Source organism: Acipenser ruthenus, chromosome 59 (genome assembly GCF_902713425.1).
Source record: "Acipenser ruthenus chromosome 59, fAciRut3.2 maternal haplotype, whole genome shotgun sequence".
Lineage (NCBI taxonomy): Eukaryota > Metazoa > Chordata > Actinopteri > Acipenseriformes > Acipenseridae > Acipenser > Acipenser ruthenus.
This window is the reverse complement of record NC_081247.1, coordinates 356892-382239: the sequence shown is the minus strand read 5'-3', so window position 1 is coordinate 382239 and position 25348 is coordinate 356892. Positions and strand designations below refer to the sequence as shown.

Here is a 25348-nt window from a genome sequence, read left to right as displayed (position 1 = left end):
CTGGATAAGGGTGTCTGCTAAGAAATAAATAATGATAAAATACTTTCTAGACAATAGATGAATGCATTATTTTCCATGTAATCAATATTTACACTGAAGCTGAGATGCTCCCTGAATATTATTCATTGCTAAACTCAGTGAACTGATTTCTGCTATTTTGATATGAATCTTCTGTTCTGTTTTTGTAGCGCATCTATTTTCTGTCTTTCTTGATAAAATGTATAAAAGATATAACGGTGTTGTGTGATTTACTGCTCAATTGTTTACCTCGGCAATCTTGAACTCGTAAAAAGAAAGACATTCATGACAGCAGAGTGCTGATTAAATGAGACCATTACACATATGAATGAATTGTATCCTTAAACTGGACATTTTAATTGTGATTCTTCACACATAACTCTCAACAATAACAAGCCTGTTGGGTCCATGAGCAGATTCTTCACAGAGACAGCTGGGGCTGTACTACAGATCCACACTGCTGAGGAGAGAGGGGAGGGGGAGAGAGAGGGAGGGGGAGACAGCTGGGGCTGTACTACAGATCCACACCGCTGGTGAGAGAGGGGAGGGGGAGGGAGGAGGGAGGAGGAGACAGCTGGGGCTGTACTGCAGATCCACACCGCTGAGGAGAGGGGAGGGGGAGGGGGAGGGGGAGACAGCTGGGGCTGTACTACAGATCCACACCACTGGTGAGAGAGGGGAGGGGGAGAGGGAGGGAGGGGGAGACAGCTGGGGCTGTAATACAGATCCACACCGCTGGTGAGAGAGGGGAGGGGGAGAGGGAGGGAGGGGGAGACAGCTGGGGCTGTACTACAGATCCACACCGCTGAGGAGGGAGGGAGGGGGAGACAGCTGGGGCTGCACTACAGATCCACACCTCTGGTGAGAGAGGGGAGGGCGAGAGGGAGGGAGGAGGAGACAGCTGGGGCTGTACTACAGATCCACACCGCTGAGGAGAGAGGGGAGGGGGAGAGGGAGGGAGGGGGAGACAGATGGGGCTGTACTAAAGATCCACACTGCTGAGGACAGAGGGGAGGGGGAGAGGGAGGGAGGGGGAGACAGCTGGGGCTGTACTACAGATCCACACTGCTGGTTAGAGAGGGGAGGGGGAGAGGGAGGGAGGGGGAGACAACTGGGGCTGTACTACAGATCCACACCACTGGGGAGAGAAGGGAGGGAGGGGGAGACAGCTGGGGCTGCACTACAGATCCACACCTCTGGTGAGAGAGGGGAGGGGGAGAGGGAGGGAGGAGGAGACAGCTGGGGCTGTACTACAGATCCACACCGCTGAGGAGAGAGGGGAGGGGGAGACAGCTGGGGCTGCACTACAGATCCACACCGCTGGGGAGAGAGGGGAGGGGGAGACAGCTGGGGCTGTACTACAGATACACACCGCTGAGGAGAGAGGGGAGGGGGAGACTTCTGGGGCTGCACTACAGATCCACACCGCTGGGGAGAGAGGGGAGGGGGAGACAGCTGGGGCTGTACTACAGATCCACACCGCTGGTGCGAGAGGGGAGGGGGAGAGGGAGGGAGCGGGAGACAGCTGGGGCTGTACTACAGATCCACACCGCTGAGGAGAGAGGGGAGGGGGAGACAGCTGGGGCTGTACTACAGATCCACACCGCTGGTGAGAGAGGGGAAGGGGAGAGGGAGAGAGGGGTAGACAGCTGGAGCTGCACTACAGATCCACTCCGCTGGGGAGAGAGGGGAGGGGGAGAGGGAGGGAGGTGGAGACAGCTGGGGCTGTACTACAGATCCACACCGCTGGTGAGAGAGGGGAGGGGGAGGGGGAGAGAGGGGTAGACAGCTGGAGCTGCACTACAGATCCACACCGCTGGGGAGAGAGGGGAGGGGAAGACAGCTGGGGCTGCACTACAGATCCACACCACAGGGGAGAGAGGGGAGAGGGAGACAGCTGGGGCTGCACTACAGATCCACACTGCTGAGGAGAGAGGGGAGGGGGAGACAGCTGGGGCTGTACTACAGATCCACACCGCTGGGGAGAGAGGGGAGGGGGAGACAGCTGGGGCTGTACTACAGATCCACACCGCTGAGGAGAGAGGGGAGGGGGTGACAGCTGGGGCTGTACTACAGATCCACACCGCTGGTGAGAGAGGGGAAGGGGAGAGGGAGGGAGGGGGAGTCAGCTGGGGCTGTACTACAGATCCACACCGCTGAGGAGAGAGGGGAGGGGGAGAGGGAGGGTGGGGGAAACAGCTGGGGCTGCACTACAGATCCACACCGCTGAGGAGAGAGGGGGGGAGACAGCTGGGGCTGTACTACAGATCCACACCGCTGGGGAGAGATGGGAGGGGAGGGGGAGACAGCTGGGGCTGTAGTACAGATCCACACCGCTGAGGAGAGAGGGGAGGGGGAGACAGCTGGGGCTGTACTACAGATCCACACCACTGAGGAGAGAGGGGAGGGGGAGAGGGAGGGAGGGGGAAACAGCTGGGGCTGCACTACAGATCAACACCGCTGGGGCGAGAGGGGAGCGGGAGGGGGAGGGAGGGGGAGACAGCTGGGGCTGTACTACAGATCCACACCACTGGGGAGAGAGGGGAGGGGGAGACAGCTGGGGCTGCACTACAGATCCACACCACAGGGGAGAGAGGGGAGGGGGAGACAGCTGGGGCTGCACTACAGATCCACACCACAGGGGAGAGAGGGGAGGGGGAGACAGCTGGGGCTGCACTACAGATCCACACCGCTGGGGAGAGAGGGGAGGGGGAGACAGCTGGGGCTGCACTACAGATCCACACCGCTGGGGAGAGAGGGGAGGGGGAGACAGCTGGGGCTGTACTACAGATCCACACCGCCGGGGAGAGAGGGGAGGGGGAGAGGGAGGGAGGGGGAGACAGCTGGGGCTGTACTACAGATCCACACCGCTGGGGAGAGAGGGGAGTGGAAGACAGCTGGGGCTTTACTACAGATCCACACCGCTGGTGAGAGAGGGGAGGGGGAGATGTAGGGAGGGGGAGACAGCTGGGGCTGTACTACAGATCCACACCGCTGTGGAGAGAGGGGAGGGGGAGAGGGAGGGAGGGGGAGACTGCTGGGGCTGTACTACAGATCCACACCGCTGGGGAGAGAGAGGAGGGGGAGACAGCTGGGGCTGTACTACAGATCCTCACCGCTGGTGCGAGAGGGGAGGGGGAGAGGGAGGGAGCGGGAGACAGCTGGGGCTGTACTACAGATCCACACCGCTGAGGAGAGAGGGGAGGGGGAGACAGCTGGGGCTGTACTACAGATCCACACCGCTGGTGAGAGAGGGGAGGGGGAGAGGGAGGGTGGGGGAAACAGCTGGGGCTGCACTACAGATCCACACTGCTGAGGAGAGAGGGGGGGAGACAGCTGGGGCTGTACTACAGATCCACATCGCTGAGGAGAGAGGGGAGGGGGAGACAGCTGGGGCTGCACTACAGATCCCCAATGCTGGGGAGAGAGGGGAGGGGGAGACAGCTGGGGTGCACTACAGATCCACACCACTGGTGCGAGAGGGGAGGGGGAGACAGCTGGGGCTGTACTACAGATCCACACCGCTGGTGCGAGAGGGGAGGGGGAGAGGTAGGGAGCGGGAGACAGCTGGGGCTGTAATACAGATCCACACCGCTGAGGAGAGAGGGGAGGGGGAGAGGGAGGGAGGGGGAGACAGCTGGGGCTGTACTACAGATCCACACCGCTGAGGAGAGAGGGGAGGGGGAGAGGGAGGGTGGGGGAAACAGCTGGGGCTGCACTACAGATCCACACCGCTGAGGAGAGAGGGGGGGAGACAGCTGGGGCTGTACTACAGATCCACACCGCTGGGGAGAGATGGGAGGGGAGGGGGAGACAGCTGGGGCTGTAGTACAGATCCACACCGCTGAGGAGAGAGGGGAGGGGGAGACAGCTGGGGCTGTACTACAGATCCACACCACTGAGGAGAGAGGGGAGGGGGAGAGGGAGGGAGGGGGAAACAGCTGGGGCTGCACTACAGATCAACACCGCTGGGGCGAGAGGGGAGCGGGAGGGGGAGGGAGGGGGAGACAGCTGGGGCTGTACTACAGATCCACACCACTGGGGAGAGAGGGGAGGGGGAGACAGCTGGGGCTGCACTACAGATCCACACCACAGGGGAGAGAGGGGAGGGGGAGACAGCTGGGGCTGCACTACAGATCCACACCACAGGGGAGAGAGGGGAGGGGTAGACAGCTGGGGCTGCACTACAGATCCACACCGCTGTGGAGAGAGGGGAGGGGGAGACAGCTGGGGCTGCACTACAGATCCACACCGCTGGGGAGAGAGGGGAGGGGGAGACAGCTGGGGCTGTACTACAGATCCACACCGCCGGGGAGAGAGGGGAGGGGGAGAGGGAGGGAGGGGGAGACTGCTGGGGCTGTACTACAGATCCACACCGCTGGGGAGAGAGGGGAGTGGAAGACAGCTGGGGCTTTACTACAGATCCACACCGCTGGTGAGAGAGGGGAGGGGGAGATGTAGGGAGGGGGAGACAGCTGGGGCTGTACTACAGATCCACACCGCTGTGGAGAGAGGGGAGGGGGAGAGGGAGGGAGGGGGAGACTGCTGGGGCTGTACTACAGATCCACACCGCTGGGGAGAGAGAGGAGGGGGAGACAGCTGGGGCTGTACTACAGATCCTCACCGCTGGTGCTAGAGGGGAGGGGGAGAGGGAGGGAGGGGGAGACAGCTGGGGCTGTACTACAGATCCACACCGCTGAGGAGAGAGGGGAGGGGGAGACAGCTGGGGCTGTACTACAGATCCACACCGCTGGGGAGAGAGGGGAGGGGGAGAGGGAGGGTGGGGGAAACAGCTGGGGCTGCACTACAGATCCACACTGCTGAGGAGAGAGGGGGGGAGACAGCTGGGGCTGTACTACAGATCCACATCGCTGAGGAGAGAGGGGAGGGGGAGACAGCTGGGGCTGCACTACAGATCCCCAATGCTGGGGAGAGAGGGGAGGGGGAGACAGCTGGGGTGCACTACAGATCCACACCACTGGTGCGAGAGGGGAGGGGGAGACAGCTGGGGCTGTACTACAGATCCACACCGCTGGTGCGAGAGGGGAGGGGGAGAGGTAGGGAGCGGGAGACAGCTGGGGCTGTAATACAGATCCACACCGCTGAGGAGAGAGGGGAGGGGGAGAGGGAGGGAGGGGGAGACAGCTGGGGCTGTACTACAGATCCACACCGCTGAGGAGAGAGGGGAGGGGGAGAGGGAGGGTGGGGGAAAAAGCTGGGGCTGCACTACAGATCCACACCGCTGAGGAGAGAGGGGGGGAGACAGCTGGGGCTGTACTACAGATCCACACCGCTGGGGAGAGATGGGAGGGGAGGGGGAGACAGCTGGGGCTGTAGCACAGATCCACACCGCTGAGGAGAGAGGGGAGGGGGAGACAGCTGGGGCTGTACTACAGATCCACACCACTGAGGAGAGAGGGGAGGGGGAGAGGGAGGGAGGGGGAAACAGCTGGGGCTTCACTACAGATCAACACCGCTGGGGCGAGAGGGGAGCGGGAGGGGGAGGGAGGGGGAGACAGCTGGGGCTGTACTACAGATCCACACCACTGGGGAGAGAGGGGAGGGGGAGACAGCTGGGGCTGCACTACAGATCCACACCACAGGGGAGAGAGGGGAGGGGGAGACAGCTGGGGCTGCACTACAGATCCACACCACAGGGGAGAGAGGGGAGGGGGAGACAGCTGGGGCTGCACTACAGATCCACACCGCTGGGGAGAGAGGGGAGGGGGAGACAGCTGGGGCTGTACTACAGATCCACACCGCCGGGGAGAGAGGGGAGGGGGAGAGGGAGGGAGGGGGAGACAGCTGGGGCTGTACTACAGATCCACACCGCTGGGGAGAGAGGGGAGTGGAAGACAGCTGGGGCTTTACTACAGATCCACACCGCTGGTGAGAGAGGGGAGGGGGAGATGTAGGGAGGGGGAGACAGCTGGGGCTGTACTACAGATCCACACCGCTGTGGAGAGAGGGGAGGGGGAGAGGGAGGGAGGGGGAGACTGCTGGGGCTGTACTACAGATCCACACCGCTGGGGAGAGAGAGGAGGGGGAGACAGCTGGGGCTGTACTACAGATCCTCACCGCTGGTGCGAGAGGGGAGGGGGAGACAGCTGGGGCTGTACTACAGATCCACACCGCTGGGGAGAGAGGGGAGGGGGAGAGGGAGGGTGGGGGAAACAGCTGGGGCTGCACTACAGATCCACACTGCTGAGGAGAGAGGGGGGGAGACAGCTGGGGCTGTACTACAGATCCACATCGCTGAGGAGAGAGGGGAGGGGGAGACAGCTGGGGCTGCACTACAGATCCCCAATGCTGGGGAGAGAGGGGAGGGGGAGACAGCTGGGGTGCACTACAGATCCACACCACTGGTGCGAGAGGGGAGGGGGAGAGGTAGGGAGCGGGAGACAGCTGGGGCTGTAATACAGATCCACACCGCTGAGGAGAGAGGGGAGGGGGAGAGGGAGGGAGGGGGAGACAGCTGGGGCTGTACTACAGATCCACACCGCTGGTGCGAGAGGGGAGGGGGAGAGGTAGGGAGCGGGAGACAGCTGGGGCTGTAATACAGATCCACACCGCTGAGGAGAGAGGGGAGGGGGAGAGGGAGGGAGGGGGAGACAGCTGGGGCTGTACTACAGATCCACACCGCTGAGAAGAGAGGGGAGGGGGTGACATCTAGGGCTGTACTACAGATCCACACCACTGAGGAGAGAGGGGAGGGGGAGAGGGAGGGAGGGGGAAACAGCTGGGGCTGCACTACAGATCAACACCGCTGGGGAGAGAGGGGAGGGGGAGACAGCTGGAGCTGCACTACAGATCCACACCACAGGGGAGAGAGGGGAGGGGGAGAGGGAGGGAGCGGGAGACAGCTGGGGCTGCACTACAGATCCACACCGCTGGGGAGAGAGGGGAGGGGGAGGGGGAGACAACTGGGGCTGTACTACAGATCCACACCGCTGGGGAGAGAGGGGAGGGGGAGACAGCTGGGGCTGCACTACAGATCCACACCACAGGGGAGAGAGGGGAGGGGGAGAGGGAGGGAGCGGGAGACAGCTGGGGCTGCACTACAGATCCACACCGCTGAGGAGAGAGGGGAGGGGGAGACAGCTGGGGCTGCACTACAGATCCACACCGCTGGTGCGAGAGGGGAGGGGGAGAGGGAGGGAGCGGGAGACAGCTGGGGCTGCACTACAGATCCACACCGCTGAGGAGAGAGGGGAGTGGGAGACAGCTGGGTCTGTACTACAGATCCATACCGCTGAGGAGAGAGGGGAGTGGGAGACAGCTGGGTCTGTACTACAGATCCACACCGCTGAGGAGAGAGGGGAGGGGGAGAGGGAGGGTGGGGGAAACAGCTGGGGCTGCACTACAGATCCACACCGCTGAGGAGAGAGGGGGGGAGACAGCTGGGGCTGTAGTACAGATCCACACCGCTGAGGAGAGAGGGGAGGGGGAGACAGCTGGGGCTGTACTACAGATCCACACCACTGAGGAGAGAGGGGAGGGGGAAAGGGAGGGAGGGGGAGACAGCTGGGGCTGCACTAGAGATCCACACCGCTGAGGAGAGAGGGGAGGGGGAGGGGGAGGGAGGGGGAGACAGCTGGGGCTGTACTACAGATCCACACCGCTGTTGAGAGAGGGGAGGGGGAGAGGGAGGGATGGGGAGACAGCTGGGGCTGTACTACAGATCCACACCGCTGGTGAGGGAGGGAGGGGGAGACAGCTGGGGCTGTACTACAGATCCACACCACTGAGGAGAGAGGGGAGGGGGAGAGGGAGGGAGGGGGAGACAGCTGGGGCTGTACTACAGATCCACACCGCTGAGGAGAGGGGAGGGGGAGACAGCTGGGGCTGTACTACAGATCCACACCGCTGAGGAGAGGGGAGGGGGAGACAGCTGGGGCTGTACTACAGATCCACACCGCTGAGGGGAGGGGGAGAGGGAGGGAGGGGGAGACAGCTGGGGTTGTACTACAGATCCACACCGCTGAGGAGAGAGGGGAGGGGGAGGGAGGGGAGACAGCTGGGGCTGTACTACAGATCCACACCGCTGAGGAGAGGGGAGGGGGAGAGGGAGGGGAGACAGCTGGGGCTGTACTACAGATCCACACCGCTGAGGAGAGGGGAGGGGGAGAGGGAGGGGAGACAGCTGGGGCTGTACTACAGATCCACACCGCTGTGGAGAGAGGGGAGGGGGAGGGAGGGGAGACAGCTGGGGCTGTACTACAGATCCACACCGCTGAGGAGAGGGGAGGGGGAGAGGGACGGGAGACAGCTGGGGCTGTACTACAGATCCACACCGCTGAGGAGAGGGGAGGGGGAGAGGGAGGGGAGACAGCTGGGGCTGTACTACAGATCCACACCGCTGAGGAGAGGGGAGGGGGAGAGAGGGGGATCTGTGGAGAATTGCAGGCCCTGTACACACTCCAGTTAGTTTACATATCCCCACCTCCTCCTCAAAGCAGAGTTACTTCCAGTCTGATTTAGAAATACTGAAAGAAACAGAACAGATTCAGTTCAGATGTGTTTAAATTGTCATTTTTATTCAGCATACGTGGTAAATATGTTCACCTTGTATTTAAAACATCTGGGAGATTTTACAAAAAAAAACCTCAAAATATAATCCATTTGTGCCCGTTGTTTTTGATTTTATTTTAGTTTCTATGATGAGGGTTACACAGACCACTGTAACCAATTTCAGTTCTTATTAAAATGATTCTACTGCAGCTCATAAAAGAATTCCCTCAGTGTTAGCGGTGCATCACTTCCATTCGCTACACAGCTCTCACATGTGCAGCTTTTGAAAGATGTTGCAGCAAAACATGGATTCTCATTTGAACTCCTCTGGTGCTACCCTGGGGTAATCTCTGTTTGCACAAGCCAGGCTTTCAAAAGCTTACTAGAACGGAAACTCTTCATTTTACAACACGATATGTGCTACAGTCATACACCCAGTTAAAGAAATCTCCGTTTGCAAGCCATGGTTTCAGTTAGGGTTGCACTTCCTTGTTCACCTGGAGGGTGAAATTGTCCCCGCCCCTTCACTGGCTTCTTTCCTATCATTAACCAATCAGCTGCTGCTCCCCCTGCTGACTGGCAGGCCGTCAGCCAGTAACATGACCCAGAAGACACTGCAGAGGTGAAGTGAGGCGGGGAGTCCAGCAGCCTTCCCGAGTGCGAGGCACAGAAACAGAACTTCCTTTAATCCAGTGATCATGTCAAATCCAGGTCTGCGAGAACATCTTTCAAAAACTGGACATCTGAGAGCTAATGCAACTTCCAAGCAGGTCATCTTTATGACATTATTTTGTTAAGCTATAAATCACTTAAAGAAAAAAGAAAAATCATGAATTTCCACACACTTTAATTTACCAACAGTGTAGATTTTTATTTAAAGCTCCACATGACTTCAAACGCTCTGGAAGAAAGGCTTACAGACAGACGTCTTCATATTTTTTTTTAATTTGTAAAAAGCATCTTTTGGAATGTAAAATTCAGATTGTTTTTGGTACAAAAGCAGTGGCTCAGTGTGTGAGGTTTGCTGGTCCCAGTTTAATGAGCGCACTGGTCTAGTAGACGTAACTGGCAGTGAAGAGAGACTGGGAGGCAGCCTTGTCTTTCTGTCCGCTCTGAACGTAAGATCCAGTCGACGCCAATCCGTTAATCTGAAGAAAAAAATAACAAGCCAATCAGTAACACACACTCAGAGATATAGACACACACACACACAGAGAGACAGACAGAGACAGATACTGACAGGGTGTTAATAATTTGACTGCGCCACCTTGTGTTTATGGAGGACAAGGACCTCGAGTGGTTGGTTCCCGCGCAAACTCTTTTATCCAGGAGAAACCAAGCAATCACACACCAGATTTTAAAAAAATCTCGAGCACATTAACAATAATGTAAACCATATGACAATGCCACCTTCACTTCACAGTCTATAACAATTGTCTAGTATATATAGGGATGATACAATAAAACAAACTCTAAATCTATCAGTTTCTTATAGTGAAGTTAATTAAACTAGTTACCACAGATTATATTATTGCAGTTTATATAAAACACTTGGATCTATCAGTTTCATAAAGTCTCTCCGCGTTCCAGCTCCAGTCTGCAGCGCGGAATCTCCTTCACAAGTCCGGCTCTCCCTCTCACAATATTCCTCCGCATTTATAAAGGCAGGAGATGATTGGCAGGGCGGGGAGATCAAGCAGAGCCGTGGAACGGGAGACGCGGTTGCTAAGCAACAGGGGGGGGGGGGCGTGCATTGGGCAGACAGTCCTTCAGCCAATCGGAGTTTCGCTCGTATAGTTCCATAGAGGAAAGAGAGAAAGTAGTTTAGGGGGGTCCAGTGAAGCAAATCCATCAAACCACACTCGAGATGAGAAATAATAATAAAGAGCTGAACAACAAAACACACATTTATATAAATAAATCAACACACACACACACACAATACACATTTATCAAATAATAATATGAGAAACACAATCCACACGTGAAGAAGAAGAAGAAGAAGAAGAAGAAGAAGAAGAAGAAGAAGAAGAAGAAGAAGAAGAAGAAGAAGACCCTACTACAATCGCACAGTTTCGTTTTTCAAAGCTGGTAAAGGAGACGAACACAATGCTTGTGTGAACGCACATTTTAATTTAGACGCACGGATGCGACTAGAAATCCCTAAAGGTTGAATATAAACAATAAACGAGATTTATTTATAAAGCTGAAAAGTATAAAACAAAAGAGAAAAAAAGAACCTCACAGTCGGATCTAAACTCAAAGCTCAATCGCAATGCACTCTGGGAATGTAGTTTATTGGTGTCCACTGCCCACTGTGAATCGCACATTAAAAACTACAAATCCCATACCCGCCAGTTTCACTGAATTATCAACAGACAGTTCAACCAACAGGGGATAAAAGATTTCACCTGGCTTCAGTTTGACAGTGTTAAAAAAAAAAAAAAAAAACCTCCATGTTGTGCCCGTTTTATCAGGATGCAGGGGAACTGATGGCAGGACAGACTGCATTTTTAACAGGGAGCCAGGAGTTCAAACATGAAAATATCTTAAACACAGCGCTTGAAAACGACACGCAGTGTGCGGAGAGGCAGCTCAGCGCGCTGCCATGAACAGCAAGCAGCGCCTTCTGAGGAACATGCGAGCAGGCAGCTAAAAACAAACAACCGTCCATTTTAATTGTGTTGATGCAACAGTATTGAACTGCACAAGTGTTGTGTAAGAAAGGAAGGAAACAAAGATCTGTAGATATTCAACTTTTGAAGTGCGCGTCTATCTTTTTTTTTTAATTAGGCGCACATGTGCCTGAAAGATACCGCGTAGAGCGTCTGTTTCGTGTTTGTTGTTGTGGTTGTTTTGTTTCATTATTGCTGTTACGCATTGGACGCTATTATATGAAATCCCGCTAATAATTGTTGCTCATAGCTGACGGGTGGATCGCGGATCGCGTTGAGATCCCCCACAATGCATCGCAGTGTTTGCTGTTTTGGCCCCCACTGGTTTAGTAAAATACACTTGAGCTTGTTCACCAGACTGTAGCTAATCAAGCTCTTCTTAAAACCTGGAATGGGTGACATTGCTGTGCAATAGGAGTCTTATCTCCATCTCTGCAGTCATGGAAATCAATTCTGGGTTTAGAAACCAAGCAGCTTTCTCACAGCAGTTCACATGTGCTGGGTAGTATTAAAAACAGTCACCTCTGATGGGAATACAAGCACTTCCAGCCTCCGCTCCAGAGCCAGCATCAGGTACAGATTCACTAACTGCAGGAAGTACAATTCAATCACATCAGGGACTGCACGAATCTGCTGATATAGTGAGCAACTGCTTTATATTTTGGTATGGATTCCACCAAATTCACTGTCTAAAACAAGTGGAATGTGAATTTCTGTAAACCCCTTTAATAAAAAGCAGTTTGTCAGGCTAAAACAACCTCAAAATCTGAACTCAAGATTTCTGTTTGAATACTGAAGTGCCACTCTGGTTGCTGCAAGTGAGGCACCCAGATGCTTGGGTGTTGTGGTTTTGAAATGGTTCCTTCTGCCACCAGTGACGAGGTGAAAAACACAGAAGTGATCACTGGCGGCGTTCACGCGCACAAGTCAGGGCAGTTTTCCTCGCGAGGAGTTTGCCGTACTTTTCAGGACTTGCGTTGCTATGCAGTTCTGATTTAGGGGGAAAAAGCGTCCGTACCAATGCAGATGAGTCAATTCATAGTCATTTAGGGTACGTGTCTGCTTACTAAGTAGAAAAAGAACGACTCTGAATATCGTGAGGAGAGCTTCATGCGTTGCCATGAGATCCTGAGTGTTCCTCCGTTTTTGACACTTATTCTGGCTTTAAGAAGCACTTGGTTCGTGTACATGGTGACTGTTTTACTCCAGATACCATTGACAATGTTGAGACTTTGAGCAATAATGATGTTGAACCTTCATGTTGTCAGTCAGTCGGTACAGACTCTCCTACTACTCAGGTTCCTATTGAGAGGAGGCAATTGCTGGACATGTGTGGGTCTGTTGGAGCTCAGTTACAGGCATTGGGGGTTGCTGAAAGTACTGTTCAATCTATGGTTGGTTCAATGGAAGAACTTGTGAATGACATCCATGCTCAAGCAAGGGAAGCTGTACTAAAAAGTATTTCATCAGAGACTCAAGGTCAAGACCTAGGTGAAAAAGTTGGGGATTGTTTTGATCAGCTTGAAAATCCTTTCTCAGTCTTGAACACAGGAGCCAAGCGGCAGAGGTATTTTGAGGAAAAATGGGAAATAGTTGAGCCTGTAGAGCCTGTTCTTGGAGTGCGGTTTGATGTACGCCGAGATAGAACACCTGCTGTGTACAGTCAAGTTCCAGTAAATGATACGTTTATTGATGTACCTATCTTAGGAACTCTGAAGTCTATGTTTAAGAACAGTGTGTAAAGGTTTCCAGCAGGTAAGAGAACATCAAGAAAGTACTTACAAAGACATTAATGATGGTTCCTACTTCAGAAATCATTGTCTATTTTCACAACAAGAATATGCTCTACAGATTCAGCTTTACTATGACGATTTTGAAACTGCCAATCCTTTAGGCTCCAAAAAGGGAATACATAAACTTGGCTGTGTTCATTTTATTTTAAGAAACCTACCACCAAAATTGAACTCTGTGTTGATGAATATTCATCTTGTTGCTCTCTTTCACTCAGAGGACTTAAAGAAATATGGATTTGATGAGATCCTAAAGCCACTTGTAAATGATTTAAAAGTTTTGGAAACCAAAGGAATTCAAATCTCCTTTTCAGACACAGTGAATATTGTGTTCTCACCAATTGTAACAAATGGTATGACATATTATTTGAAGCATTTGCTTTGTGATCACCACAAACTGTTTAAGTCTGTGTTTCCAGATAGAAACTTGATTCCCAAACACCACTTCATGATACATTATCCGAGGTGTGTTTGCAGAATCGGTCCACTTCTACACACATGGTGCATGAGATTTGAAGGGAAACACAACTTCTTCAAAAGGTCTGTTAAGAATTTTAAGAACATCACTAAGACTTTAGCAAAGAAACATCAGCATCATTTAGCTTTTCATTGGGAGAATTTTTATTTTCAACGGTTTCAGTTTGGTCCCATTAAAATGGAAATGATCAACAGTTTGGAGGGTAGTGATATTTTAACTGAAATATTGCGTTGAAGTTTATACTCTGATGTTTCCACAACTAGTTGGGTGAAGAACTATGGAAGCGAGTATCACATTGGTATGTTTGTTTGCTCAGGTGCAGAAAGTGAAATGCCTGTATTCAAGAAGATCATTAATGTGATTGGAAAAGATGACCAAGCTTTTCTTTTGACCTCGAATGTTGCTACATTGTGTTTTGATGATCACTTAAATGCATTCAGCATTGAAGAAATAAGTGATGCATTTACTGTGATATGTGTAGAAGACCTGGTTTACCATAGACCTCATGACAGACAGTTTTCATATGACACGGATGATGAGAGAACATGCATTGTCCCATACTGTCACATTGTATGACTTGCATTTTGTTTTTGATGTGTGTAGAAGTGCTGCTTTACCATCGGCCGTACATCAGACTGTTTTTATATCATACTGATAGAGAACACATTGTCACAAGTTGTGTCATGTTTACCTGTTCAATGTGAGTCAGGGTAATGTCACGTGCTGAATGTGGTGTACATGTTGAGATTAAAAGAAATAACAGCAGATTCTGTGCTGTGTTTATTTTAGTTGTAAGTACACTAAGGTTAAAGGCACAAACACATTGGGGGGTACAGGGGGTATTATATGGCTGGAATGGTTATAATTCAAGTTTACATCCTATAGTGTGAACTCTATTAGAGTGAAAGTTACACTGTGAGAGTTGATTTTATATTTACACCCTACAGGGTTGAAAGGTAGAAAACTGGAAGAGTATAAATGTACTCTGATGGAGTTGATTGTTAACACGTTACACTAGTGTAGAGTTAATGCAACAATAACCAGGGTTGGCCAGTGTTCATTTTTAACAGAGTTACAGTAACTCTGCTAAAGTGTTAAAAAGCTAACACTTTCAAAAGTGTAAGATTAACACTGTGTAGAGTGGGACAATATAGACACTTTCTGAGTGTTCAGTTTAACACGATTAGAGCTGATTTAACACGTGAGAGGGAGAGAGGGGGCGGGGCAGAGAAGGAGGGGGAGACGCTGCTAGGCAACCGGCTCCTGAACATTCCACTCCGCTGAGCAGAGACCGTTAGGATTTAAAAATGCGAAAGTTCCGAGCGGCGTCAGGCGCTTCGTTTAATTAACACACCTTTGATGATATTTTAATTTTGAAGATAACCATATTTTAAATACTCAAATAGCACTGATAATTCATATGTTAAACTGTAACACCACACTACTTAGCACTCTGAGAAATGTAGAAACGATTCATTTGTAAAGAATTAGCTGTGAGATTATTTAGATAAATAATCAGAATTATGGATGCATGGATTTTGTATTAAAACATAGCCACATGTATGTTTGTTTCATGTTGTAGGACAGGGTGTGTGTGTGTGTGTGTGTGTGTGTGTGTGTGTGTTATCATGAGGTAATATCACCACGTCTTGGGTGCGTTGTGAGGCTCTAGATGAAGTGGAGTCCTTCAGCCGCCCAGGAAGTGGTGATATATTCATGAACACAGCTTTAGACCTACAGGACTATATTTATATATCCCTACACCCCCTGCTCACAGCTGCGCCTGCGCACTGAAGGGAATAAAGAAAGACTGCATTTCCCAGCGTCGCTCTCTCTTTTTAAAGCTGCGCTTGCGCACTGAAGGGAATAAAGAAAGACTGCATTTCCCAGCGTCGCTCTCTCTTTTTAAAGCTGCGCTTGCGCACTGAAGTGAATAAAGAAAGACTGCATTTCCCAGCGTCCCGCTCTGTTTTTCAAGCTGCGCCTGCGCACTGAAGTGAATAAAGAAAGACTGCATTTCCCAGCGTCCCGCTCTGTTTTTAAAGCTGCGCCTGCGCACTGAAGTGAATAAAGAAAGACTGCATTTCCCAGCGTCGCTCTCTCTTTTTAAAGCTGCGCCTGCGCATTGAAGTGAATAAAGAAAGACTGCATTTCCCAGTGTCGCTCTCTCTTTTTAAAGCTGCGCTTGCGCACTGAAGTGAATAAAGAAAGACTGCATTTCCCAGCGTCGCTCTCTCTTTTTAAAGCTGCGCCTGCGCACTGAAGTGAATAAAGAAAGACTGCATTTCCCAGCGTCGCTCTCTCTTTTTAAAGCTGCGCTTGCGCACTGAAGTGAATAAAGACAGACTCAGGGTGTGTTCACAGAGATCATTCTGTGCAGAATCTGACCAGTTTATCCAATGATCTTCTATGAACTGGTCAGATTCTGCACAGAATCCGCGCATAATGATCTCCGTGAACACACCCTTAATGTCTCCCTTTCACAGCTGCCCGGTTCAGCGCAGTTAATTCAGAAGCGGTTCTGTAATTACAGATATTAAGGAAGCACATTGCTACCTTACATGAACAAATAAAAAATAAAAATAATACATGAATAAATAAATAATAAATAAATAAATACATTTTAAAAATCACGTATATAGAGAACCATCACGGAACTACGTGTTAAAAAATCGTCATGTAAATGCTTAAAATGTATGTTTTTTTTTACACCCGTGTTGTTTGAGTGGATGCGCTGTAAGCAGGATACAGTCACTCTAATAAGCACGTGTACTGCCCTGACTCACGAGGAAATCCTTTACCAGCTTTGAAAAACGAAACTGTGCGATTGTAGTAGGGTCTTATTATTATTATTATTATTATTATTATTATTATTATTATTATTATTATTATTATTATTATTATTATTATTATTATTATTATTATTATTATTATTATTATTATTATTATTATGATGATGATGATTATAATTCACGTGTGGATTGTGTTTCTCATATTATTATTTGATAAATGTGTATTGTGTGTGTGTTGATTTATTTATATAAATGTGTGTTTTGTTGTTCAGCTCTTTATTATTATTTCTCATCTCGAGTGTGGTTTGATGGATTTGCTTCACTGGACCCCCCTAAACTACTTTCTCTCTTTCCTCGATGGAACTATACGAGCGAAACTCCGATTGGCTGAAGGACTGTCTGCCCAATGCACGCCCCCCCCCCCCCCGCCCCGCCCCGCCCCGCCCCGCCCCGCCCCGGCTCGCTGCTTGATCTCCCCGCCCTGCCAATCATCTCCTGCCTTTATAAATGCGGAGGAATATTGTGAGAGGGAGAGCCGGACTTGTGAAGGAGATTCCGCGCTGCAGACTGGAGCTGGAACGCGGAGAGACTTTATGAAACTGATAGATCCAAGTATTTTATATAAACTGCAATAATATAATCTGTGGTAACTAGTTTAATTAACTTCACTATAAGAAACTGACAGATTTAGAGTTTGTTTTATTGTATCATCCCTATATATACTAGACAATTGTTATAGACTGTGAACTGAAGGTGGCATTGTCATATGGTTTACATTATTGTTAATGTGCTTGAGATTTTTAAAATAAGTATTACTAATAAAAACTTGTAAAGATTATTTTTGGTTTGTGATTGCTTGGTTTCTCCCGGATAAAAGAGTTTGCGCGGAACCAACCACTCGAGGTCCTTGTCCTCCATAAACACAAGGTGGCGCAGTCACATTATTAACATCGATTTAGCAAAGACCTGTTACAAAAAAATAAGGAGGGAAAACAAATATTCACAAGGTGAAATATTGGGTCCTGGGGGGGAGTTAATATTTGTTTGCTGGGGGAACAGATATTCTGTGACACCGGTACAAAACAAGTCCTGGACACAAAATCCATCACAAAAATAAACCCTTCTTTACAGAGGAGCGTTTTTCACCCTGTCAGTGTCTGTCTGTCTCTATGTATGTCTATACCTCTGTGTGTATGTGTGTGTGTCTCTGTGTGTTACTGATTGGTTTATTATTTTTTTCTTCAGATTAACGGATTGGCGTCGACTGGATCTTACGTTCAGAGCGGAAAGAAAGACAAGGCTGCCTCCCAGTCTCTCTTCACTGCCAGTTATGTCTACTAGACCAGTGCGCTCATTAAACTGGGACCAGTAAACCTCACACACTGAGCCACTGCTTTTGCAATCTGAATTTTACATTCCAAAAGAAGATTTTTACAAATTAAAAAAAAAAAAAAAATGTGAAGATGTCTTTAAATAGCTTTAAATAAAAATCTACACTGTTGGAAAATTAAAGTGTCTGGAAATTCATGATTTTTCTTTAAGTGATTTATAGCTTAATAAAATAATTTGATAAAGATGTCCTGCTTGGAAGTTGCATTAGATCTCAGATGTCCAGTTTTTGAAAGATGTTCTCGCAGACCTGGATTTGACATGATCACTGGATTAAAGGAAGTTCTGTTTCTGTGCCTCGCACTCGGGAAGGCTGCTGGACTCCCCGCCTCACTTCACCTCTGCAGTGTCTTCTGGGTCATGTTACTGGCTGACAGCATGCCAGTCAGCACGGGGAGCAGCAGCTGATTGGTTAATGACAGGAAAGAAGCCAGCAAAGGGGCGGGGACAATTTCATTCTCCAGATGCACAAGGAAGTGCAACCCTAACTGAAACCATGGCTTGCAAACGGAGATTTCTTTAATCAGGTGTAGCACTGTAGCACATATCGCGTTGTAAAATGAAAAGTTTCCGTTCTAGTAAGCTTTTGAAAGCCTGGCTTGTGCAAACAGAGATTACCCCAGGGTAGCACCAGAGGTGTTCAAATGAGAATCCATGTTTTGCTGCAACATCTTTCAAAAGCTGCACATGTGAGAGCTGTGTAGTGAATGGAAGTGATGGACCGCTAACACTGAGGGAATTCTTTTTGAGCTGCAGTAGAATTATTTGGACTAAAACACAGTGTGTGGATATTGCTAACTATAGCAGGTAGACTAGAGCACAGTGTTTGATTGACTATAGCAGGTAGACTAGAGCACAGTGTTTGATTGCTGACTATAGCAGCTAGACTAGAGCACAGTGTTTGATTGCTAACTATAGCAGCTAGACTAGAGAACAGTGTTTGATTGCTGACTATAGCAGCTAGACTAGAGCAGTGTTTGATTGACTATAGCAGCTAGACTAGAGCAGTGTTTGATTGACTATAGCAGCTAGACTAGAGCACAGTGTTTGTTTGACTAGCAGCTAGACTAGAGCAGTGTTTGATTGACTATAGCAGCTAGACTAGAGCACAGTGTTTGATTGACTATAGCAGCTAGACTAGAGCACAGTGTCTCTGTGAAGAATCTGCTCATGGTCCCAACAGGCTTGTTATTGTTGAGAGTTATGTGTGAAGAATCACAATTAAAATGTCCAGTTTAAGGATATAATTCATTCATATGTGTAATGGTCTCATTTAATCAGCACTCTGCTGTCATGAATGTCTTTCTTTTTATGAGTTCAAGATTGCCGAGGTAAACAATTGAGCAGTAAATCACACAACACCGTTATATCTTTTATACATTTTATCAAGAAAGATAGAAAATAGATGCGCTACAAAAACAGAACAGAAGATTCATATCAAAATAGCAGAAATCAGTTCACTGAGTTTAGCAATGAATAATATTCAGGGAGCATCTCAGCTTCAGTGTAAATATTGATTACATGGAAAATAATGCATTCATCTATTGTCTAGAAAGTCTTTGATCATTATTTATTTATTAGCAGACACCCTTATCCAGGGTGACTTACAGCTGTTACAAAATATCACAGTACAAAATTAGAGGGGGGAGAGAGGAGAGGGAGAGTAGAGAGGGCAGGGAGGAGAGAAGGAGAGGGAGAGGAGAGGAGAGAGGGAGAGTAGAGAGAAGAGAAGGAGAGGAGAGAGTAGAGGGAGAGGGAGAGGAGAGAGGGGGAGTAGAGATGGCAGGGCAGGAGAGAGGAGAGGATAGAGGAGAGAGGAAGAGTAGAGGGCAGGGTGGAGAGAGGGAGGGGATTAACATATCAGAGGGGAGGCAGAGAGGAGAGCAGAAGAGGAGAGAAAGAGGGATCTAGAGATGGAGAGGTGGAGGGGAGAGAGAGAGGGAGACAGGAAGGGAGAGTAGGAAAGGGGGTGTAGAGAAATAAAGAGGAGGGGCTCAGGGTAAGAGGGTGGAAGAGAGAGAATTTCTTCTCATTAGCCCAGAAGAGTGCAGAGAGAGTGTCAGTGAAAGTGAAGAGGAGATTGTCTGAGCTGTTTGAATAGTTTCCTGGTTCAGACAGCAATGTGTGTTTAATCTGCAGCGCTGACAGGGTCAGGGTCAGGGGACTCCAGCACAAGGGCTGTATTCTTGTCCTCATTACAGAAGAATGGATAGAGTTTCTCATTGGGCTTGAACTCCATGTCAGTGAAAGTGTAGATGTGAGATCTGGTCTCCACATTGTAAAAGGAGAGCTGCTCTTCCTCATAATCCAGATACACCCCCAGCTTCTGGGGCTTCAGGCTCCGGGGGAGGGGGGTCCGGGGGTCAGTGAGAGCAGTGAACCCACCTCCACTCCACTGCACAGTCCAGTAACCCTGCTGGGGGGTCGTGCTGATCCTCCCCTTCCTCTCGGCAGACTCTCTGCTGACTCCTAATCTCCACCATGTATTCCCCCCCACCTGCACCTGCCAGTAGCGTCTCTCCGAGGTGAACCCCTCCCTGCCCAGCACACAGCACCAGTAATCAAATCTCTCTGGATTGTCAGGGACATCCTGCCCTGTCTCTCCCTTTCTCACTTGTTTCCCCTCCGCAGACAGGGTGAGCTCGGGGTACGCTGTATCAGGGTCCAGAGTCACATCAACTGTGGAGCAGAGAGGAGACATCATTATTATTATTATTATTATTATTATTATTATTATTATTATTATTATTATTATTATTATTAGTAGTAGTAGCAGTAGTAGTATAATATGAAGGACGTATGAAGGTACCTCCTTCATACCTTCACTGTTAAGATGAGCTCCTAATTAAAATATAATTTATATTGTTTTCTAATTAAACAAAATGCTGAAAACATGACATCAGTAAATTAGAATATATACTGAACTAAACCAGAGGGAACAAAACTACTAATGCAAATATTATTATTATTACTATTATTATTATTATTATTATTATTATTATGATTACTAGCATTATTAATATAAATATTATTACTAGCAGTATTATTATTAGTAGTAGTAGTAGTAGAATTGAGGAAGGAAGGGTATGAGTGAGAGAGAGTATGAAGGTATGAAAATCAATTAAAATGAACCTTAAAATAATAATATTTACTAGATATAAATATTAACTAAACCCCGAGATCGCCTCGTACAGTAAAGTCTCTTAAATGGACAGGATGAACTCAAGCTGCAGTTTGGAATCGCAGTTGGAATTGCGGCAGTGTTTCGAATTTGGAATTGTAGCAGTGTTCTGTTGTCATGGAAACCGCAGTGAACGCAATGAGCCGTGAGATACACCAGGGGTTCCGCACTCCTTGGGAAAATGTCAAATTAAAAACATTTGATATGTTTAAACCTGAAACACTATAAATAAACCCAATCTAAACTGTCCTTTACTCATCTGAATACATATTGTGAAAGATGGAAATCACATAGAATATGCACTGAGGGAAATTCATTTAATAAATAAAACGAATTGCAAAAACTAAAAAGACTTATTTTTCTCAAACCTTTAAATTAGGTACCTTTGTATAATTGAACATTTTAGAAATGCAGTTATTTTTCTTGGTCATCAAACAAGTAAGAAGTGCATGTCTCTTATTATTCCCATTCATAAATACCAGAGCAGGAATCACTTTGAGTAAAACCAGTACAACGCGCACAAAAACATGACTCTGAAATCCTGATTTCTGAACACTGTGTAACTAAAACACCCAGCCGTTACCTCTCACGCTGAACTGTAACGCACAGAAAAGAGGAATGCGCTCAAGAGAGGGAAACGAGAGCCGCACAACAGAGAGGGAAATGAGAGCCGCACAACAGAGAGGGAAACGAGAGCCACACACAACAGAGAGGGAAACGAGAGCCGCGCACAACAGAGAGGGAAACGCGAGCCGCACAACAGAGAGGGAAATGAGAGCCGCACAACAGAGAGGGAAACGAGAGCCACACACAACAGAGAGGGAAACGAGAGCCGCGCACAACAGAGAGGGAAACGTGAGCCGCACAACAGAGAGGGAAACGAGAGCTGCGCAACAGAGAGGGAAACGCGAGCCGCACAACAGAGAGGGAAACGAGAGCTGCGTAACAGAGAGGGAAACGAGAGCCGCACAACAGAGAGGGAAACGAGAGCCGCGCAACAGAGAGGGAAACGAGAGCCGCGCAACAGAGAGGGAAATGAGAGCCGCACAACAAAGAGGGAAACGAGAGCCACACACAACAGAGAGGGAAACGAGAGCCGCGCACAACAGAGAGGGAAACGCGAGCCGCACAACAGAGAGGGAAACGAGAGCTGCGTAACAGAGAGGGAAACGAGAGCCGCGCACAACAGAGAGGGAAACGAGAGCCACACAACAGAGAGGGAAACGAGAGCCGCACAACAGAGAGGGAAACGAGAGCCGCGCAACAGAGAGGGAAACGAGAGCCGCGCACAACAGAGAGGGAAACGAGAGCCGCACAACAGAGAGGGAAACGAGAGCCGCACAACAGAGAGGGAAACGAGAGCCGCGCAACAGAGAGGGAAACGAGAGCCACGCAACAGAGAGGGAAACGAGAGCCGCGCACAACAGAGAGGGAAACGAGAGCCGCGCACAACAGAGAGGGAAACGAGAGCCACACAACAGAGAGGGAAACACGAGCCGCGCACAACAGAGAGGGAAACGAGAGCCGCGCACAACAGAGAGGGAAACGAGAGCCACACAACAGAGAGGGAAACACGAGCCGCGCACAACAGAGAGGGAAACGAGAGCCGCGCAACAGAGAGGGAAACGAGAGCCACGCAACAGAGAGGGAAACGAGAGCCGCGCAACAGAGAGGGAAACGAGAGCCGCGCAACAGAGAGGGAAACGAGAGCCGCGCAACAGAGAGGGAAACGAGAGCCGCGCAACAGAGAGGGAAACGAGAGCCGCACACAACAGAGAGGGAAACGAGAGCCGCACACAACAGAGAGGGAAACGCGAGCCGCGCAACAGAGAGGGAAACGCGAGCCGCGCACAACAGAGAGGGAAACGCGAGCCGCGCAACAGAGAGGGAAACGAGAGCCGCGCAACAGAGAGGGAAACGAGAGCCGCGCACAACAGAGAGGGAAACGAGAGCCACGCACAACAGAGAGGGAAACGAGAGCCTCACAACAGAGAGGGAAACGAGAGCCGCGCAACAGAGAGGGAAACGAGAGCCGCACACAACAGAGAGGGAAACGAGAGCCGCACAACAGAGAGGGAAACGCGAGCCACACAACAGAGAGGGAAACGAGAGCCGCGCACAACAGAGAGGGAAACGAGAGCCGCGCAACAGAGAGGGAAACAACAGCCGCGCAACAGAGAGGGAAACGAGAGCCGCGCACAACAGAGGGAAACGAGAGCCGCGCACAACAGAGAGGGAAACGAGAGCCACACAACAGAGAGGGAAACGAGAGCCGCGCAACAGAGAGGGAAACGAGAGACGCGCAACAGAGAGGGAAACGAGAGTCGCGCAACAGAGAGGGAAACGAGAGTCGCACAACAGAGAGGGAAACGAGAGCCGCACAACAGAGAGGGAAACGAGAGCCGCGCAACAGAGAGGGAAACGAGAGCCACACAACAGAGAGGGAAACGAGAGTCGCGCAACAGAGAGGGAAACGAGAGCCACACAACAGAGAGGGAAACGAGAGCCACACAACAGAGAGGGAAACGAGAGTCGCGCAACAGAGAGGGAAACGAGAGTCGCGCAACAGAGAGGGAAACGAGAGCCACACAACAGAGAGGGAAACGAGAGCCGCACAACAGAGAGGGAAACGAGAGCCGCACACAACAGAGAGGGAAACGAGAGCCACACAACAGAGAGGGAAACGAGAGCCGCGCAACAGAGAGGGAAACGAGAGCCGCACACAACAGAGAGGGAAACGAGAGCCGCACAACAGAGAGGGAAACGCGAGCCACACAACAGAGAGGGAAACGAGAGCCGCGCACAACAGAGAGGGAAACGAGAGCCGCGCAACAGAGAGGGAAACAACAGCCGCGCAACAGAGAGGGAAACGAGAGCCGCGCACAACAGAGGGAAACGAGAGCCGCGCACAACAGAGAGGGAAACGAGAGCCACACAACAGAGAGGGAAACGAGAGCCGCGCAACAGAGAGGGAAACGAGAGCCGCGCAACAGAGAGGGAAACGAGAGTCGCGCAACAGAGAGGGAAACGAGAGTCGCACAACAGAGAGGGAAACGAGAGCCGCACAACAGAGAGGGAAACGAGAGCCGCGCAACAGAGAGGGAAACGAGAGCCACACAACAGAGAGGGAAACGAGAGTCGCGCAACAGAGAGGGAAACGAGAGCCACACAACAGAGAGGGAAACGAGAGCCACACAACAGAGAGGGAAACGAGAGTCGCGCAACAGAGAGGGAAACGAGAGTCGCGCAACAGAGAGGGAAACGAGAGCCACACAACAGAGAGGGAAACGAGAGCCGCACAACAGAGAGGGAAACGAGAGTCGCGCAACAGAGAGGGAAACGAGAGCCACACAACAGAGAGGGAAACGAGAGCCACACAACAGAGAGGGAAACGAGAGCCGCGCAACAGAGAGGGAAACGAGAGCCGCGCAACAGAGAGGGAAACGAGAGCCGCAAACAAGTTACTTTTTACAGCACTATTCTGTACAACCAAATACAACTTGCAACACCCCCCTGTGGAGCGAAGCTGCGCCACTTAACCAAAAATAAAACTTAAATCCCGAAAATAAATCCATCTGCAGCGAAATCTGAAAAAATGTGAACGAGCCAGTAATCAATAAAATAGCAGCATATCCAAACATTTTAATAAATCAGTTACCGGTATGTAACGAGATGTATGAGTCTGATTAATAACTTGATTTAGTGAATATTGAAACACACATCAGAGTACTCAATGTTTTAAATGTTAACAGCTAATTAGTCACAAAAACGTATTAATCAGAGGCATCAATTGAATTTTTAAATGAATGTTATCAAGTACAGGAGTTAGTATGAAAACGTTTCTACAAAAGAACAAACCCATTCCAGCTCCTCAAAGCTGAGCCCGCGGTACAAACCCATTCCAGCTCCTCAAAGCTGAGCCCGCGGTACAAACGCATTCCAGCTCCTCAAAGCTGAGCCCGTGGTACAAACGCATTCAAACTCCTGCAGCTGCCTGTTGTGTGCTTTATACTTTGCAAAACGTATTCTTTGGAAGCGGACTCGACATATTGTAATTTTATTAATACTGAACACCCTGTTTACATCTGAAGCAGAGCGATCACATGACCTTAACCAGTGGCGGAGGAAGAGGAAGATGAGCCCCCCTCCCCAAACGTTAATTTAACCCTTATTTATAAACATCAAACACACCAAATCAAGTGTTCAATACTGAACTATATTTAATTGTCAGAATGTCAGCACGTATGAAACAGTGCGTCATAAGAACGTGTTCTACTGACCTACTTTATTTGATTCTGCGTACATCTGAACATCCAACACGACACTATATTTAATGATAAATGAACAGGTTTAATCACCAATCCTACCAGGATTCCCCAACTCTGCGATCACAGAAATGATTACACAATTCACAATTCTGAACAGACATTTACAGAAAGTGTCTCGCATAGGAAACTGTTTTATTATTTATTATTATTATTATTATTATTATTATTATTATTATTATATCAGAA

The 25348-nt window shown here is 49.7% G+C and overlaps 1 protein-coding gene across 2 annotated transcripts in view; it reads right to left on the bottom strand.

Annotated features, from left to right (window-relative positions):
- Positions 1-19017: 19017 nt before the first annotated feature.
- LOC117970365 (E3 ubiquitin-protein ligase TRIM39-like) overlaps positions 19018-25348 on the bottom strand; it is a 92357-nt gene continuing 86026 nt past the window's right edge. For both annotated transcript variants that reach the window (XM_059018334.1, XM_059018335.1), the window contains one exon: positions 19018-20332. In XM_059018334.1, coding sequence (XP_058874317.1) covers positions 19782-20332 — 551 coding nt within the window. In that variant the 3' untranslated portion in view covers positions 19018-19781. The remainder of the gene's footprint in view (positions 20333-25348) is intronic.